This window comes from Mustelus asterias, unplaced genomic scaffold, assembly GCF_964213995.1.
Source record: "Mustelus asterias unplaced genomic scaffold, sMusAst1.hap1.1 HAP1_SCAFFOLD_870, whole genome shotgun sequence".
NCBI lineage: Eukaryota > Metazoa > Chordata > Chondrichthyes > Carcharhiniformes > Triakidae > Mustelus > Mustelus asterias.
This window is the reverse complement of record NW_027590816.1, coordinates 6396-25109: the sequence shown is the minus strand read 5'-3', so window position 1 is coordinate 25109 and position 18714 is coordinate 6396. Positions and strand designations below refer to the sequence as shown.

The window sequence follows — 18714 nt, the reverse complement described above, 5'->3', positions numbered from 1 at the left end:
GAGAAATGTTTCCATATTCTTTCTGCTTCAAAAGATTTTAAACATCAGTGTGGCTGGAAAAACACTGAGACACACAAACACACCCTCGAGTGAGAGTGTTCCAGTGCACTGAGTGTGGAAAGAGCTTTCACCAGTTACACAGCCTGAAAATACATCGCAGCATTCACAGTGGGAGAGACTGTTCTGTGTGAGATTTAACTGATTGTTTAACTTGTAGAGTCACAAGGACACCCGCACCATGGAGAAACTGTGGGGACTATGGGAAGGGATTCAAAGTCCCATCTGATATGGAAACTCATCGACGTAGTCACACTGGGGAGAGACTGTTCACCTGCAATGTGTGTGGGAAGGGATTCAGTCACTCATCCAGTCTGCAGAGACACCAGCGAGTTCACACCGGGGAGAGACTATTCACCTGTTCTGTGTGTGAGAAGGAATTCACTCACTCATCCAACCTGCAGACACACCAGCGAATTCACACTGGGGAGAAACCAGGTTAGGTGGATTGGCCATGATAAATTGCACCTTAGTGTCAGGGGGACCAACTAAGGTAAATGCATGGGGTTATGGGGATAGGGCCTGGGTGGGATTGTGGTCTGTGCAGAGTCAATGGGCCGAATGGCCTCCTTCTGCACCATGGGGATTCTATGTTTCCTAACACCCGGTCACTCTGTGATCATTGTGAAATTTAAAACCAGGTATTCGCAACCTGCTCGCAGTGTGGGGAGGGATTCACTCAGTTATCCAACCTGCGGACACACCAGTGAGTTCACACTGGGGAGAGGCCCTTCACCTGCTCTGTGTGTGGGAAGGAATTCACTCAGTTATCCACCCAGCTGGCACACCATCGACTTCACACTGGGGAGAGGCCCTTTACCTGCTCTCAGTGTGGGAAGGGATTCAGAGTTTCATCCCACCTGCTGAGACACCAGCGAGTTCACATTGGAGAGAGGCCGTTCACCTGCTCTCAGTGTGGGAAGGGATTCAGAGCTTCATTTGTTCTGCTGAGACACCAACACGGTCATGAATGATGTTCGGGGTTGGATTCTGCTGTTATTGTCTCTGCTCTCAATTACAGCCAGGACTGCGTTTTGTTCATTCTCACAGTTGGTCAATGGGGAGGGTCGGAGGGTTTCTTTCTGCTGGACCGACCAGTCTCATGACTTTGCCTCAGTGGACTGATACCCTCTGAGTCTTGTTGCGAATACCTGGTTTCAGATTTCACAATGGCAACAGAGTGTAAAGAATCAAAGAATCCCTACGGTGCAGAAGGAGACCATTTGGCCCATTGACTCTGCACAGACCACAATCCCACCCAGGCCCTATCCCCATAACCCCATGCATTTAGCTTAGCTGGCCCCCCTGATACTAAGAGGCAATTTAGCATAGCCAATCCACCTAACCTGCACATCTTTGGACTGTGGGAGGAAACCGGAGCACCCGGAGGAAACACATGCAGACACGATGAGAATGTGGAAACTCCACACAGAGGTGACCCAAGCCGGGAATCGAGCCCAGGCTGGAAGTTAAGAGATATTTAGTCAGCATTTCTGTTTGAAAGCCCCCCCAAATGCTCATCCAATTTCCTTTGTAATTGTTTATTGTCTCCACTTCCTCCACCCTCGTAGGCAGCGAGTTCCAGGTCATTACCATTCACTGCATCAAAATATTCTTCCTCATATCCCCCCCTGCATCTCTGAACCAAAATCTGCGTCCCCCTCATCCTTGTTCCATCAGCTAATGGGAACAGCTTTTCTTTGTCCACCTTATCTAAACCTGTCAGAATCTTGTCCACCTCTATCAAATCTCCCCTCAACCTCCTTTGCTCCAAGGGGAACAACCCCAGCCTGACATCGACAATAAAGAACAAACTAACAGAATGTGTTAATACCTGAAATTAAATGGGAATGTTTAATTTCTGTTTTCAAGATATTGTGAATATACTTTCCTGGACAATAAAGAAATGGGAAGAACTCACCTTGGGTGTGGTTGAATGGAATATATCAATCTCGTATCCACCTACAGTCGACTGAAAGTCTGGAATGTGTAGCTGGAAATACCTCCCTAACAGCACTGTGGGTGTGCTTACACCTCAGGCATTGTAGCAGTTCAGGAAGGCAGTGTTGGGTTGACCATGGCCGAGGCAGCTACACACAGCCACATATTCTGTTATAATTGAAGGACAGCAGATTGAATGTGAGGCATTGTGGGACTGGACTATCTTGACCACATTCCTGTGACTGCTCAGTTTCTGCAATCACGGACCATTAAAGCTGCTTAGCAGGACCCCGACAGAGGACCTGGTGAGAATATTTACTCAGAATGGGTTAGAATTAAACTTATTCCAGGACCGGCTGGTGTCCAGCGGCTGAGATACCCGAATCTGTAAAAAGTGGGTCTGACCAATCAACACACAGTGATAGGTAGTTGGTAAAGAAGCGTTCTCAGGCATTATTTAAATTATTTTATCATAAATGTGTGACCCGATAATGTCACTTCAGTATACTCCAAGTAGCACTGGATTGAAAAGTGGACCTCTGAGCGTAGCTTCTAATGGTTATAATCCGACCCAAGCATGGCCAGTGAAAAAATCAGAGCTTGAGTGGGGACCGGACAGGTCTCTTACCTGCCATTTGGAAACTAAGAACAAGAAACTTATCGATACAATGATAAGAGAATAGAGCCAACGTTTTGAGTCTGGATGACACTTCAGAAGAGCTCTTATGAAGGGACATCTAGACTCGAAACATTGGCTCTATTCTCTCTCCACAGATACTGTCAGACCTGTTGAGACTTTCCATCATTTTTTGTTTTTTTTTCAGATTCCAGAATCCGCAGTGTTTTACTTTTATGATGAAATGATTCGGTCTGATTGGAATCCCCACGACCCTCCCGCAAAACAGAGGGAGTGGTGGCAGAAGGAGAAAAAGGATAAGGATGATAAAGTCTGGGTTCTGATTCTCCGAGCCCATGTAGAATTAACAAAATGAGTGAACCAGTTTATAAAGAACAGAAGTTACCCATCCCTAACAAAAACTGATCAAATGAAAACAATTAGGTTGAGGAATATAACAAAAAAAAGATGAAGTTTAAATTAAGTTTGTGTTGTTACTGAATGTATTGTTGTCATTTTGTTGTTACCACACTGTATTCACCTCAATGCTTGTGGAATCTGTGTAGCGAGCAGGAATTGTTTAAACTAAGAATTTCTTCTTTCATTTTGATCAGCGAGAGGACATTATATTCTGTGAAATCTGCCTCAAGAATAAGGCTGATTGTTCAGTCTGAGTGTGAAAGAAAGATACAGGGGGCGATCTTACCGGCTCGACTCGCCGCTCGATTAGACCGGTGAGCCAGGAAGATAGCGTGCGAGACTGGCTGGGAGTTTTGCTAGTGCAGTTCGGGTGGGTTTAAACTAATATGGCAGGGGGGTGGGGATCAAAAAATTAGGTCTACAAGTGTAGAGGCTGGGGACGAGCTTGGGGCCAGGACAAGGCTGGCAAAGAAGAAGAGCACTCTGGGGGAGGATGACCTCACTGGGCCTGGAGGTCTGGAGTGCATCTACTTCAATGCAAGGAGCGTCGCATGTAAGACAGACGAACTTAGGGCCTTAATGCTTACGAGGAATTTGGATGTGGTTGCGGTGACAGAGACTTGGTTGAAAGAGGGACAGGGCTGGCAGCTGAATATTCCAGGGTACAAGTGTTTTAGGTGAGACAGTGGAGGGGCCAAAAGAGGTGGGGGAGTAGCAGTATTAGTTAGAGAGCATATTACAGCGGTGCAGAGGGAGGACAATTCAGAGGGGTCGTGTAATGAGTCACTGTGGGTGGAGCTCAGAAACAGGAAGGGCGCAGTCACTATGTTGGGGGTATATTACAGGCCCCCCAACAGCCCAAGGGAAGTGGAAGAACGGATATGTCAGGAGATAATGGATAGGTGCAGGAAAAATAGGGTTGCTGTAGTGGGAGACTTCAATTTCCCTGGTATAGACTGGAAATCGCGTAGGGCTGGGAGTCAGAATGGGAAGGCATTTGTGAAATGCGTACAGGAAGGTTCTTTGGAACAATATGTAGATAGCCCGACTAGAGAGGGGGCTATACTGGACCTGGTACTGGGGAATGAGCCTGGTCAGGTCTTCAAAGTTTCGGTTGGGGAACATGTGGCAAATAGTGACCACAATTCTGTTAGCTTTAGGATAGAGATGGAAAAGGATGAGTGGTGTCCCAAGGGTAAGGTGTTGGATTGGGGGAAGGCTAACTTTAGTGGGATTAGGCAGAATTTGGCAGATGTTGATTGGGAGAGGCTGTTTGAGGGTAAATCCACATCTGGCATGTGGGAGTCTTTTAAGGAACAGTTGTTAGGGCTGCAGGATAGGCATGTGCCTGTAAAAAAGGATAGGAAGGGTAGGATTCGAGAACCGTGGATAACCAGGGAAATTGAGCGATTGGTCATGAAGAAAAGAGTGGTGTACGTTAGGTCCAGGCAGTTAAAAACGGAGGGAGCTCTGGAGAAATACAAAGAAAGTAGGAAAGAACTCAAACGAGGAATTAGAAGGGCAAAAAGGGGTCATGAAACGTCCTTGGCAGACAGGATTAAGGAGAATCCCAAGGCATTTTATTCATACGTTAGGAACAAAAAGGTTGTCAGGGAAAAAATCGGACCTCTCAGGGACAAAAGTGGGGAATTATGCTTAGAGCCCAAAGAAGTAGGGGAGATCCTAAATGAATACTTTGCGTCGGTATTCACAAAGGAGAGGGATGTGTTGACTGGGAGTGTCTCGGAGGGGAGTGTTGACCCGTTAGAGAAAATCTCCATTACAAGGGAGGAAGTGTTAGGTTTTTTAGGGAATATAATGACTGACAAATCCCCAGGGCCTGATGGAATCTATCCCAGGCTGCTCAGGGAGACGAGAGATGAAATCGCTGGGCCTCTGACGCAAATCTTTGTCTCGTCAGTGGACACAGGTGAGGTCCCAGAGGATTGGAGGATAGCTAATGTGGTCCCATTATTTAAGAAGGGTAGGAAGGATAACCCGGGTAATTATAGGCCGGTGAGCTTGACGTCTGTGGTGGGGAAGTTGTTGGAGAGGATTCTTAGAGATAGGATGTATGCGCATTTAGAAAGGAATAAACTCATTAATGATAGTCAGCATGGTTTTGTGAGAGGGATTCATGCCTCACTAACCTGGTGGAGTTTTTTAAAGAAGTGACTAGAATGGTTGATGAGGGAAGGGCCATGGATGTCGTCTGTATGGGCTTTAGTAAAGCATTTGACAAAGTCCCTCATGGTAGGTTGGTGCAAAAGGTTGGATCTCATGGGATAAAGGGGGAGGTGGCTAGATGGGTGGAGAACTGGCTTGGTCACAGAAGACAGAGGGTGGTAGTGGAAGGGTATTATTCTGGCTTGATGCCTGTGACTAGTGGTGTTCCGCAGGGCTCTGTATTGGGACCTCTGCTGTTTGTGATTTATATAATCGATCTGGAAGAAGGTGTAACTGGGGTGATCAGTAAGTTTGCGGATGACACAAAAATGGTTGGACTTGCAGATAGTGAGGAACATTGTCAGAGGCTACAGAAGGATATAGTTAGGCTGGAAATTTGGGCAAAGAAATGGCAGATGGAGTTCAATCCAGATAAATGCGAAGTGATGCATTTTGGAGGAACTAACGTAGGGGGGAGCTGTAAGATAAATGGCAGAACCATAAAGGGTGTAGATATGCAGAGGGACCTAGGTGTGCAAGTCCACAGATCCTTGAAGGTGACGTCACAAGTGGAGAAGGTGGTGAATAAGGCATATGGCATGCTTGCCTTTATAGGACGGGGCATAGAGTATAAAAGTTGGGGTCTGATGTTGCAGATGTATAGAACGTTGGTTCGGCCGCATTTGGAATACTGCGCCCAGTTCTGGTTGCCACACTACCAGAAGGACGTGGAGGCTTTAGAGAGAGTGCAGAGGAGGTTTACCAGGATGTTGCCTGGTATGGAACGGCTTAGTTATGAGGAGAGATTGGGTAAACTGGGGTTGTTCTCACTGGAAAGACGGAGGATGAGGGGTGACCTAATAGAGGTGTATAAAATTATGAAAGGCATAGATAGGGTGAATGGTGGGAAGCTTTTTCCCAGGTCAGTGGTGACATTCACAAGGGGTCATAGGTTCAAGGTGAGGGGGGAGAGGTTTAACACGGATATCAGAAGGACGTATTTTACACAGAGGGTGATGGGGGCCTGGAATACCAGGCAAGGTGGTGGAGGCGGGCACACTGGGAACATTTCAGACTTATCTAGATAGCCACATGAATGGAGTGGGAATGGAGGGATACAAAAGAATGGTCTAGTTTAGACCAGGGAGCGGCGTGGGCTTGGAGGGCCGAAGGGCCTGTTCCTGTGCTGTATTATTCTTTGTTCTTTTATTAGATATTGCTGTTCAAAATTTATAATCTCTATGATTTAATATTTGTTGAAGGCGATCGCAGGCAGCAGATAAATCATTAATTCCACTCCACTCAAAGCTATGGGGATATATTTATACTTTAGCTTATTCACAATAAAACCCACACACCGAGCTTCAGATTTGCTTCTGTTACTATTTTAGTGCAGGTGTTATTATTTAAGCAGGTGGATTAGAGTGAGATTGACACCAACTCTTCATGGTCTCAGTCTGTCTCTATGTTTGTGAGTGTGTGATAGTGTGTATGTCTGTGTGTCTCTGTTTGTCTGCATGCGTCTGTGAACGTGTTTGTGTGTGTCTGACAGTTTGCCTGTAGCTGTTTGTCTGAGATAGTGTATATCTACATATGTATTTGTGAGTTTCCCTGTGTCTGTAAATTGTGTGTGTCTGCAAGTTTTCTTGTTGCTGTTTCTGAGATTGTTATTGAGTCTGTGAATTGGTTCATCTGCATTAAAGTATATTACAATAAAAAATAATAGCAACAAGAAAAATACAGCAGCACAATTCTCCAATAAGATCCTTTCATCGTCTGAGAAATCAGTGATCTCCCAGATAGAGACCTCACAGCACAAGAGGGAGCTCGCTCACTGTGTCTGTGTGTTCACTGCAGCAGGAGGAGGGTGGAATGAAGGAGTCTTGTGTTATTGTCAACCTTTTCATGTTTAATAAATATTTTTGTTAAAAGTAAATTGGCCATTCAGTGACTCTGTTCATCCACATTTCTAAAAAAAAATGATAAAAGTTATGGTCACTTGAGCCAGGGTTTTATTCTTGGACCCTCCTGTCCAATAGTAACATCAGCTGGGATTGCAACATTCCATCTCCTCTTGGCAGCTCATCTTGTCCAGGAAACCCACCTTCTGTTCTCTTCACCCAATTCCCACTAAACTGCTTTCAGATTTGGGTGAGTTTGTACAAAAGTGATAAAGGTGGATATTTAAGACACTTAAGTGAATAAAGGCACAAGATTCCACAGATTCTGAACAAGCAAAATAAACTTTTCCATACACTGTGAGAAAGGGAAAACAATTTGCAATATGTGGAAGGTAAACATTCAAGGACTTTAGAGAGGAAAGGGAGACGGGATGGTAGTTTACAGGGCATGTGTCAGGGATATTTTATAGAGAAGTGGGTGATGATATTGGATTTGGAGGAGAGGGAGCTATTGGCAATATCAGCTGATATGGAGAAGTTGTGCTGTCAGCAGTACAGTGGGAATATGATTGAGGGATCAGGTGGTGGGTCTCTTGGACAAGATGAGCTCTAAGAGGACATGAGGGGAGGCGGGAGAGAAACTGCAGAAAGATGAGAGTTCAGAGCTCAGACAAAGGGGAACATTGGTCCAGTGGGTTAGCGGAAGGGAGAGAAGCAGTAGAGATGGCTGATTGGATTGTCTCAAACTTAGTGACAAAGAACATCGTGAGTTTTATTCCCAATGAGCACTTGTGGGGAAGTGAAGCTGGAAGAGGGACAAAAGGAGAGCAACTCAGAAGGAATTCAGTTGTGCTGATGATGTTAAAAAGATTCACAGTACTGAACACAAAGATAATTTATTTGACTTTCAGAATATTAAACCACATAACTGACTGGAGTTCATTAACATCAACAAAAACAAACCCAATTAACATATTAGAGTCCTGGATAGTATTAACAGTAGATTCCAATTATTGTGGTTACTGGTGAATTCTTTGGTGTTTAAGCAGGTGGAATGATTGAGTGAATCCCTTCCCACACTCGGAGCAGATGAATGGTCTCTCCCCGGTGTGAGTGCGCTGGTGTCTCAGCAGGCTGGAAGACTGAATGAATCCCTTCCCACACTCGGAGCAGGTGAATGGCCTTTCCCCAGTGTGGGTGCGCTGGTGAACAGTGAGGTCAGATGATCGCCTGAACCCAGCCTCACAGTGAGAGCACCGGAACGGTCTCTCATCAGTGTGAACACGTTGATGGGACATCAGTTCACCAGAACTTTTATAGCAATTCGCACAGTCAGAGCATTTAAAAGGTCTCTCCCCAGTGTGAGTGCGCTGGTGTGTCAGCAGGGTGGATGACTTAGTGAATCCTTTTCCACACTCGGAGCAGGTGAATGGCCTTTCCCCAGTGTGAACTCGCTGGTGTTGCAGCAGGCGGGATGACCGAGTGAATCCCTTTCCACACTCGAAGCAGGTGAATGGCCTTTCCCCAGTGTGGGTGCGCTGGTGTAGAACGAGGTCATATGATCGCCTGAACCCAGCCTCACAGTGAGAGCACCTGAATGGTTTCTTTTCGGTGTGAACACGTTGATGGGAAATCAGTTCACCAGCACTTTTGTCGAACTTCTCACAGTCACAACATTTAAAAGGTCTCTCCCCAGTGTGAACTCGCTGGTGTGTCAGCAGGCGGGATGACCGAGTGAATCCTTTTCCACACTCAGAGCAGGTGAATGGCCTCTCCCCAGTGTGGGTGCGCTGGTGTACAGTGAGGTGATGTGAATGCCTGAACCCAGTCCCACAGTAAGGGCACCTGAATGGTCTCTCATCAGTGTGAACACGTTGATGGGACATCAGTTCACCAGCACTTTTGAAACACTTCCCACAGTCTGAGCATTTAAAAGGTCTCTCATCAGTGTGAACCCGCTGGTGAGTAAGTAGGTGGGATGACAGAGTGAATCCCTTCCCACACTCAGAGCAGGTGAATGGTCTCTCCCCAGTGTGACTGCGCTGATGAGTTTCCAGCTGGGATGGGTAATTAAATTCCTTCCCACAGTCCTCACATTTCTGCAGTTTTTCCATGGAGTGGCTGCATTTGTGTTTTGCCAGACCAGATGATCGGCTGAAGCCTCGTCCGCACACAGAACACGTGTACAGTGTCTCTCCACTGTGAATGGTGCTTTTTCTTTCCATGTTCAAAATCCACTGATAATCAGTTACAATACATTGAGCAACTCTGGCAGATCCTGACCTATTTATTTTCAGTTTCCAGACTGCAAATCGTCCGCTTCTAGTCCCTGTGAAACTGATTTAAAACAGAAAAAAGGGGATTGAGAGAGAACCCAGAGAGAATAGAACTCAGAAAAAAGCAACAATAAAAAAACCCCACACAGGAGGCAGGAACCGAGTTCTGCATCCAACATGCAGCCTGATTCAAACCGACTCCGAACTGCTTCTAAACTCGAACCTCTAAAACAATAAGGTAGCACAGTGGTTAGCACTGCTGCTTCACAGCTCCAGGGTCCCGGGTTCGATTCCTGGCTCGGGTCACTGTCTGTGTGGAGTTTGCACATTCTCCTCGTGTCTGCGTGGGTTTCCTCCAGGTGCTCCAGTTTCCTCCCACAGTCCAAAGATGTGCAGGTTAGGTTGATTGGCCAGGTTAAAAATTGCCCCTTAGAGTCCTGAGATGCGTAGGTTAGAGGGATTAGCGGGTAAATATGTGGGGGTAGGGCCCGGGTGGGATTGTGGTCGGTGCAGACTCGATGGGCCGAATGGCCTCCTTCTGCACTGTAGGGTTTCTATGTTTCAAAACTCTGTAGAGACTGTATCTGGGATAAAGAAAATAAATCTTGGAGATATTCATCAGGCCAGGCAGCCTGTGAGAGTCACAAACAGAATTGAGGGTTCAGGTTGCTGACCTGCCCTCAGTCTGCAATGAAACATTTAGAGTCAGTCACTGACTAATGGCGGTCACAATTCCCACAATGCTTTGCGCCTCAGAAACCCCTCTATTCAAAAGTTGTTCACCGTAATTCACTAATCATAGAATCCTTACAGTGCAGAAAGAGGCCATTCGACCCATCGAGTCTCTACTGACTCTCTGACAGAGTATCTTTCCCAGGCACACACTCTATCTCGGTAACCCCACGCATTTGCCCTGCTAATCCCCCTACTGACCTTTCTCTTCACACACTCTGCAACTGCAACATTATGTTCTGCACCCGACTCTTTTCCTTTCCCTCTCTGCACTTTATCAAGTTATGTTTTCTTTCTGTATAGCACGGAAGAAATATTAAATTTCACTGTATCCCAGAATGTGCGACAATAATAAATCAAATCAGACCCTCCACACCTTGGGACACTCAGGGACAGGTTTAACATGGTCAATCCAGCTAACATCCTTGGGCTGTGCGAGTAAACCAGAGTATCCAGAGGGAGATTGTGCAAACTCCATACATGAGGTGGAGATGCCGGTGTTGGACTCGGGTCGGCGCAGGAAGAAGTCTCACAACACCAGGTTAAAGTCCAACAGGTTTATTTGGAACCACGAGCTTTCTGAGTGCTGAAGGAGTAGCTTTGAAAAAGGGTCATCTGGACTCGAAACGTCAGCCCTTTTCTCTCCTTACAGATATACCAGACCTGCTGAAAATTTCCAGCTTTTTCTCTTTTGATTTCAGATTCCAGCATCCGCAGTAATTTGCTTTGATTCCAAATAAACTTATTGGACTTCAACCTGGTGTTGTGAGACTTCTTACTGTGCAAACTCCACACAGTCACCTATCCAGGGCTGGAATCGAACCCTGGCGCTATGAGGCAGCAGTGCTAATCACTGTGCCACAGTGAAGGTAGTCTGCTGCCACTTTCAGGAGATAACAATGGGCTGGATGTTGCTCAGAATGTGGAGCACTGCAGCAAAGTACAGAGAGACAGAGACAGAGCAGCAGACTGGACTGAGAAATGGAGTCTGCAGACTGGAACTGGCAGCATGAGGAGAGGTTATTTAGTCTAACACTCACAGCAATCTACAACCCACCCCCATTACCGAGACAGTGAGACCGAGATTACAAACACTCACCAACACAGCTCCACTGAAACGTCCCAGGAAAAAAGAGGGAATCTGTGGCAGTTCTTGTCCTGAAATAGCCCCAGGACTGTCACTCAAACCCCCAACCCCGCCCAATTCACAGCTCAGCCTCTCAGCTTGCAGCTTCCTGCACCTTGAGCCAACCCTGCCCAGGTGTGGGAGGGTCTGTGGAACCACAGAGTGGGGGGAGGGGTGACCTCCTGCTGTGTCCCAAATAGTTTCTCCTTCCCCTCCCCCTTGGCGCTCTCAATGTGGATGTGTTGAGGTACATTGCAGAGCCTCACTGAGCTGCGCCTGTCCCTTATCCTGGGTCACCCCCTCTCCCTGGGTTCAGTGTATGTGAACTCGCTGCTTCTTTCCCTGATGAACCTTCAGTTAAACACAAACAGAAAGTGCTGGAAAACCTCAGCGGGTCTGACAGCATCTGTGATCATCCAGACTCGAAACATTAACTCTATTCTCTCTCCACAGATGCTGTGAGCCCTGTTGAGATTTCCAGCATTTTCTGTTTCTGTTTCACATTCCAGCACCCGCAGTATTTTTGCTTTTATCTTCATTTAAACAAACATTCTTTGATGGCCTTTACCCCATTGCTCCTTTCCAGAGCTTCCCACCTTCTGCTATTGTCCCTGACTCCCACATTAACTCTGTCATTCCTTCCCTTTACCCCACTCACTCTGTCTGAAGTCAGCTCAGAGTTTTACCGCCATCTCCCCCTCCCCCAGCCTCCACATCCCAACACCCGGAATCTCTAACCCAGCGGTTCCAGTTTGTCTGGTTTGAGTTCAGATTTGCCGCAGCACCGACAGGATTTCACTTCAAACCAGCCGGAACTGACTGCTCACAAATCCCTAAATGTTTCTCCAGCAGCCCGGGCTTGTTAGTGTTGTTTAAAGTCAGCGCCCAAATGCAGTTACTCTCCTCAGTTTAAAAAACTTCTCCGTTTAATCCAAAGTATTATTCGCACCAGACATAAACACAAAAATTGTGAACGTTACCCACCGCCCCCGCCCGCCCGCCCCCAACTCCCCCCGCCCCCCTCCTCCCCCCCGCCCCCCCCACCTTCCCCCCCCGCCCCCCCACCTTCCCCCCCCCGCCCCCCCACCTTCCCCCCCCCGCCCCCCCACCTTCCCCCCCCCGCCCCCCCCACCTTCCCCCCCCGCCCCCCCCACCTTCCCCCCCCCCGCCCCCCCCACCTTCCCCCCCCCCGCCCCCCCCACCTTCCCCCCCCGCCCCCCCCACCTTCCCCCCCCGCCCCCCCACCTTCCCCCCCCGCCCCCCCCACCTTCCCCCCCCCGCCCCCCCCCCTTCCCCCCCCCGCCCCCCCACCTTCCCCCCCCCGCCCCCCCCCACCTTCCCCCCCCCGCCCCCCCGACCTTCCCCCCCCGCCCCCCCCACCTTCCCCCCCCGCCCCCCCCACCTTCCCCCCGCCCCCCCACCTTCCCCCCCGCCCCCTCCACCTTCCCCCCCGCCCCCTCCACCTTCCCCCCCCACCATCCCCCCCGCCTCCCCCCTTCCCCCCCCGCCTTCCCCCCCGCCTCCCCCCCTTCCCCCCCGCCTTCCCCCCCCGCCTTCCCCCCCCGCCTTCCCCCCTCCCTCCCCCCCCTCCCCCCCGCCCCCCTCCCACCCTTCCCCCTCCCTCCTTCCCCCCTCCCTCCCCCCCCTCCCCCTTCCCCCCTCCCCCTCCCCCCTTCCCCCCTCCCTCCCCCCCTCCCTCCCCCCTCCCCCCTTCCCCCCTCCCTCCCCCCTCCCCCTTCCCCCCCCCCCCCCGCCCCCCCCCACCTTCCCCCCGCCCCCCCCACTTCCCCCCGCCCCCCCCACATTCCCCCCCGCCCACCTTCCCCCCCTCCCCCCCGCCCCCCTCCCACCTTCCCCCCGCCCCCCTCCCACCTTCCCCCCCTCCCCCCCCGCCCCCCCCCCCCTTCCCCCCCGCCCCCCCGCCCCCCCCCACCTTCCCCTCGCCCCCCCCCCACCTTCCCCCCCGCCCCCCACCTTCCCCCCCGCCCCCCCCCCCCCACCTTCCCCCCCGCCCCCCTCCCACCTTCCCCCCCCTCCCCCCCGCACCCCTCCCACCTTCCCCCCGCCCCCCCCACCTTCCCCCCCTTCTCCCCCCTTCCCCCCGCCCCCCCACCTTCCCCCCCGCCCCCCGCCCCCCCACCCGCCCCCCCCACCTTCCCCCCCGCCCCCCCCACCTTCCCCCCCTCCCCCCCCACCTTCCCCCCCTCCCCCCCCACCTTCCCCCCTCCCCCCCCCACCTTCCCCCCTCCCCCCCCCAACTTCCCCCCTCCCCCCCCCAGCTTCCCCCCTCCCCCCCCACCTTCCCCCCCTCCCCCCCCACCTTCCCCCCCTCCCCCCCCACCTTCCCCCCCTCCCCCCCCACCTTCCCCCTCCTCCCCCCCCACCTTCCCCCCCCCCAACGTTCCCCCCCACCTTCCCCCCCCTCCCCCCCCACCTTCCCCCCCCACCTTCCCCCCCTCCCCCCCACCTTCCCCCCCACCTTCCCTCCCCTCCCCCCCCACCTTCCCCCCCTCCCCCCCCACCTTCCCCCCCTCCCCCCCCCACCTTCCCCCCCCACCTTTCCACCCCCACCTTTCCCCCCCCCACCCCCCCACCTTTCACCCCCCCACCTTTCCACCCCTCCACCTTTCCACCCCCACCCCCCCACCCGCCCCCCCACCTTCCCCCCCCTCCCCCCTCCCACCTTCCCCCCCGCCCCCCTCCCACCTTCCCCCCCCGCCCCCCTCCCACCTTCCCCCCCGCCCCCCCCCCACCTTCCCCCCCACTCCCCCGCCCCCCCACCTTCCCCCCCTCCCCCCCCACCTTCCCCCCTCCCCCCCCAGCTTCCCCCCTCCCCCCCCAGCTTCCCCCCTCCCCCCTCCCCCCCCACCTTCCCCCCCCCAACGTTCCCCCCCACCGCCCCACCTTTCCCCCCCTCCCCCCCCACCTTTCCCCCCCACCCCCCGCACCTTCCAGCCCCCCACCTTTCCCCCCTCCCCCCCCACCTTTCACCCCCCACCTTCCACCCCCCCACCTTCCCCCCCCTCCCCCCCACCTTCCCCCCCCTCCCCCACCCTCCCCCCCTCCTCCCCCCCCCTCTTCCCCCCCTCCCCCCCCCCACCTTCCCCCCCCTCCCCCCCCCACCTTCCCCCCCCTCCCCCCCCCACCTTCCCCCCCCCTCCACCCCCCCACTTTCCCCCCCCTCCACCCCCCCACTTTCCCCCCCCTACTTTCCCCCCCCACCACCTTCCCCCCCCACCTTCCCCCCCCTCACCTTCCCCCCCCTCCCCTTCCCCCCCTCCCCCCCACCCCTCCCACCTTCCCCCCCCCCCCACCTCCCCCCCCCCTCCCCCCCTCCCCCCCACCTTCCCCCCCCCCCCACCTCCCCCCGACCACCTTCCCCCCCTCCCCCCCGCCCACCTTCCCCCCCTCCCCCCCGCCCACCTTCCACCCCCTCCCCCCCGCCCACCTTCCCCCCCCCAACCCCCCCCTCCCCCCCACCTTCCCCCCCCCACCTTCCCCCCCCGCCCACCTTCCCCCCCCTCCCCCCCGCCCACCTCCCCCCCCTCCCCCCCCTCCCCCCCGCCCACCTTCCCCCCCCCACCTCCCCCCCGCCCACCTTCCCCCCCCTCCCCCCCCTCACCTTCCTCCCCCCTCCCCCCCTCACCTTCCCCCACTCCCCCCCCCACCTTCCGCCCCCTCCCCTCCCACCTTCCGCCCCCTCCCCCCCCTCCCCCCGACCTTCCCCCCTATCCCCCCCCCACCTCCCCGCCGCCCACCTTCCCCCCCCTCCCCCCGCCCACCTTCCCCCCCCTCCCACCTTCCCCCCCCCCAATCCCCCACCCACCTTCCCCCCCCCTCCCCCCCACCTTCCCCCCCCCTCCCCCCCCACCTTCCCCCCCCCACCTTCCCCCCCCTCCCCCCGCCCACCTTCCCCCCCCTCCCCCCCGCCCACCTTCCCCCCCCCACCTCCCCGCCCACCTTCCCCCCCCACCTCCCCCCGCCCACCTTCCCCCCCCACCTCCCCCCCCGCCCACCTTCCCCCCCTCCCCCCGCCCACCTCCCCCCCCGCCCACCTTCCCCCCCCCGCCCGCCCACCTTCCCCCCCCTCCCCCCCGCCCACCTTCCCACCCCTCCCCCCCGCCCACCTTCCCCCCCCTCCCCCCCCCACTTTCCCCCCCCCACCACCTTCCTCCCCCTCCCCCCCGCCCACCTTCCCACCCCTCCCCCCCGCCCACCTTCCCCCCCTCCCCCCCCCACTTTCCCCCCCCACCACCTTCCCCCCCCCACTTTCCCCCCCCTCCACCCCCCCACTTTCCCCCCCCACTTTCCCCCCCTCACCTTCCCCCCCCTCCCCTTCCCCCCCTCCCCCCCCTCCCCTTCCCCCGCCTCCCCCCCCACCCCTCCCACCTTCCCCCCCCCCCACCTTCCCCCCCCACCTTCCCCCCCGCCCCCCCCACCTTCCCCCCCCGCCCCCACCACCTTCCCCCCCCGCCCCCTCCACCTTCCCCCCCACCATCCCCCCCGCCTCCCCCCCTTCCCCCCCCGCCTTCCCCCCCGCCTCCCCCCCTTCCCCCCCCGCCTTCCCCCCTTCCCCCCCCGCCCCCCCCCACCTTCCCCCCCCGCCCCCCCCCTTCCCCCCCCGCCTTCCCCCCCGCCTCCCCCCCTTCCCCCCCCGCCTTCCCCCCTTCCCCCCCCGCCCCCCCCACCTTCCCCCCCCGCCCCCCCCCTTCCCCCCCGCCCCCCCACCTTCCCCCCCACCCCCCCCCACCTTCCCCCCACCTTCCCCCCCACACCCCCCCCACCTTCCCCCCCCGCCCCCCCCACCTTCCCCCCCCGCCCCCCCCACCTTCACCCCCCCTCCCCCCCGCCCCCCTCCCACCTTCCCCCCTCCCTCCCCCCCTCCCCCTCCCACCTTCCCCCCTCCCTCCCCCCCCGCCCCCCTCCCACCTTCCCCCCTCCCTCCCCCCCCTCCCCCCGCCCCCCTCCCACCTTCCCCCCTCCCTCCCCCCCCTCCACCCGCCCCCCTCCCACCTTCCCCCCTCCCTCCTTCCCCCCTCCCTCCCCCCCTCCCCCCTTCCCCCCTCCCTCCCCCCCTCCCCCCTTCCCCCCTCCCTCCCCCCCTCCCCCCTTCCCCCCTCCCTCCCCCCTTCCCCCCCCTCCCCCCCTCCCCCCCGCCCCCCTCCCACCTTCCCCCCGCCCCCCCCACCTTCCCCCCGCCCCCCCACCTTCCCCCCGCCCACCTTCCCCCCCCTCCCCCCGCCCCCCTCCCACCTTCCCCCCCGCCCCCCTCCCACCTTCCCCCCCCTCCCCCCGCCCCCCACCTTCCCCCCCGCCCCCCCCGCCCCCCCCCCCACCTTCCCCCCGCCTTCCCCCCCGCCCCCCCCACCTTCCCCCCCGCCCCCCCCCCCACCTTCCCCCACGCCCCCCCCCACCTTCCCCCCCGCCCCCCTCCCACCTTCCCCCCCCTCCCCCCCGCACCCCTCCCACCTTCCCCCCCGCCCCCCCCACCTTCCCCCCCCTTCCCCCCGCCCCCCCACCTTCCCCCCCGCCCCCCCGCCCGCCCCCCCCACCTTCCCCCCCGCCCCCCCCACCTTCCCCCCTCCCCCCCCACCTTCCCCCCTCCCCCCCCCACCTTCCCCCCCTCCCCCCCCACCTTCCCCCCCTCCCCCCCCCCAACTTCCCCCCTCCCCCCCCAGCTTCCCCCCTCCCCCCCCACCTTCCCCCCCTCCCCCCCACCTTCCCCCTCCTCCCCCCCCACCTTCCCCCCCCCTCCCCCCCCACCTTCCCCCCCCAACGTTCCCCCCCACCTTCCCCCCCCTCCCCCCACCTTCCCCCCCCCACCTTCCCCCCTCCCCCCCCACCTTCCCCCCACCTTCCCTCCCCTCCCCCCCCCACCTTTCCACCCCCACCTTTCCCCCCCCCCACCCCACCACCTTTCACCCCCCCACCTTTCCACCCCTCCACCTTTCCATCCCCACCCCCCCACCCGCCCCCCCCACCTTCCCCCCCCTCCCCCCTCCCACCTTCCCCCCCCCGCCCCCCTCCCACCTTCCCCCCCGCCCCCCCCCCACCTTCCCCCCCACTCCCCCCGCCCCCCCACCTTCCCCCCTCCCCCCCACCTTCCCCCCTCCCCCCCAGCTTCCCCCCTCCCCCCCCAGCTTCCCCCCTCCCCCCCAGCTTCCCCCCTCCCCCCTCCCCCCCACCTTCCCCCCCCCCCCTCCCCCCCCACCTTCCCCCCCCCACCTTCCCCCCCCAACGTTCCCCCCCACCGCCCCACCTTTCCCCCGCTCCCCCCCCCCACCTTCCCCCCCCACCCCCCGCACCTTCCAGCCCCCCACCTTTCCCCCCTCCCCCCCACCCTTTCACCCCCCCACCTTCCACCCCCCCACCTTCCCCCCCCTCCCCCCCACCTTCCCCCCCTCCCCACCCTCCCCCCCTCCTCCCCCCCCTCTTCCCCCCTCCCCCCCCACCTTCCCCCCCCTCCCCCCCCCACCTTCCCCCCCCTCCCCCCCCACCTTCCCCCCCCTCCACCCCCCCACTTTCCCCCCCTACTTTCCCCCCCCCACCACCTTCCCCCCCACCTTCCCCCCCCCACGTTCCCCCCCCTCACCTTCCCCCCCTCCCCTTCCCCCCCTCCCCCCCACCCCTCCCACCTTCCCCCCCCCCACCTCCCCCCCCCCTCCCCCCCTCCCCCCCACCTTCCCCCCCCTCCCCCCCACCTCCCCCCCGACCACCTTCCCCCCTCCCCCCCGCCCACCTTCCCCCCCTCCCCCCCGCCCACCTTCCCCCCCCTCCCCCCCGCCCACCTTCCCCCCCCCCAACCCCCCCCTCCCCCCCCACCTTCCCCCCCCTCCCCCCCACCTTCCCCCCCCCCACCTTCCCCCCCGCCCACCTTCTCCCCCCTCCCCCCCGCCCACCTCCCCCCCCTCCCCCCCGCCCACCTTCCCCCCCACCTCCCCCCCCCGCCCACCTTCCCCCCCTCCCCCCCCTCACCTTCCTCCCCCCTCCCCCCCTCACCTTCCCCCCACTCCCCCCCCCACCTTCCGCCCCCTCCCCTCCCACCTTCCGCCCCCTCCCCCCCCTCCCCCCCACCTTCCCCCCCCTCCCCCCCCCCACCTCCCCGCCGCCCACCTTCCCCCCCTCCCCCCCGCCCACCTTCCCCCCCCTCCCACCTTCCCCCCCCCCAATCCCCCACCCACGTTCCCCCCCCCCAATCCCCCACCCACCTTCCCCCCCTCCCCCCCACCTTCCCCCCCCCTCCCCCCCCACCTTCCCCACCCCACCTTCCCCCCCTCCCCCCGCCCACCTTCCCCCCCCTCCCCCCCGCCCACCTTCCCCCCCCACCTCCCCGCCCACCTTCCCCCCCCACCTCCCCCCCCGCCCACCTTCCCCCCCCACCCCCCCTCCCCCCCACCTTCCCCCCCCTCCCCCACCCTCCCCCCCTCCTCCCCCCCCCTCTTCCCCCCCTCCCCCCCCACCTTCCCCCCCCTCCCCCCC

General features: G+C 58.5%; 1 protein-coding gene across 1 annotated transcript in view; it reads right to left on the bottom strand.

The window, feature by feature from the left end:
- Nucleotides 1-9364, bottom strand: part of LOC144487552 (uncharacterized) — a 119737-nt gene extending 110373 nt beyond the window's left edge. Inside the window, exons 1-2 of the mRNA XM_078205640.1 lie at nt 9205-9364; nt 8443-8619 (exon numbers count right to left, since the gene is read on the bottom strand). Coding sequence (XP_078061766.1) covers nt 8443-8619; nt 9205-9326 — 299 coding nt within the window. The 5' untranslated portion in view covers nt 9327-9364. The remainder of the gene's footprint in view (nt 1-8442; nt 8620-9204) is intronic.
- Nucleotides 9365-18714: the final 9350 nt, after the last annotated feature.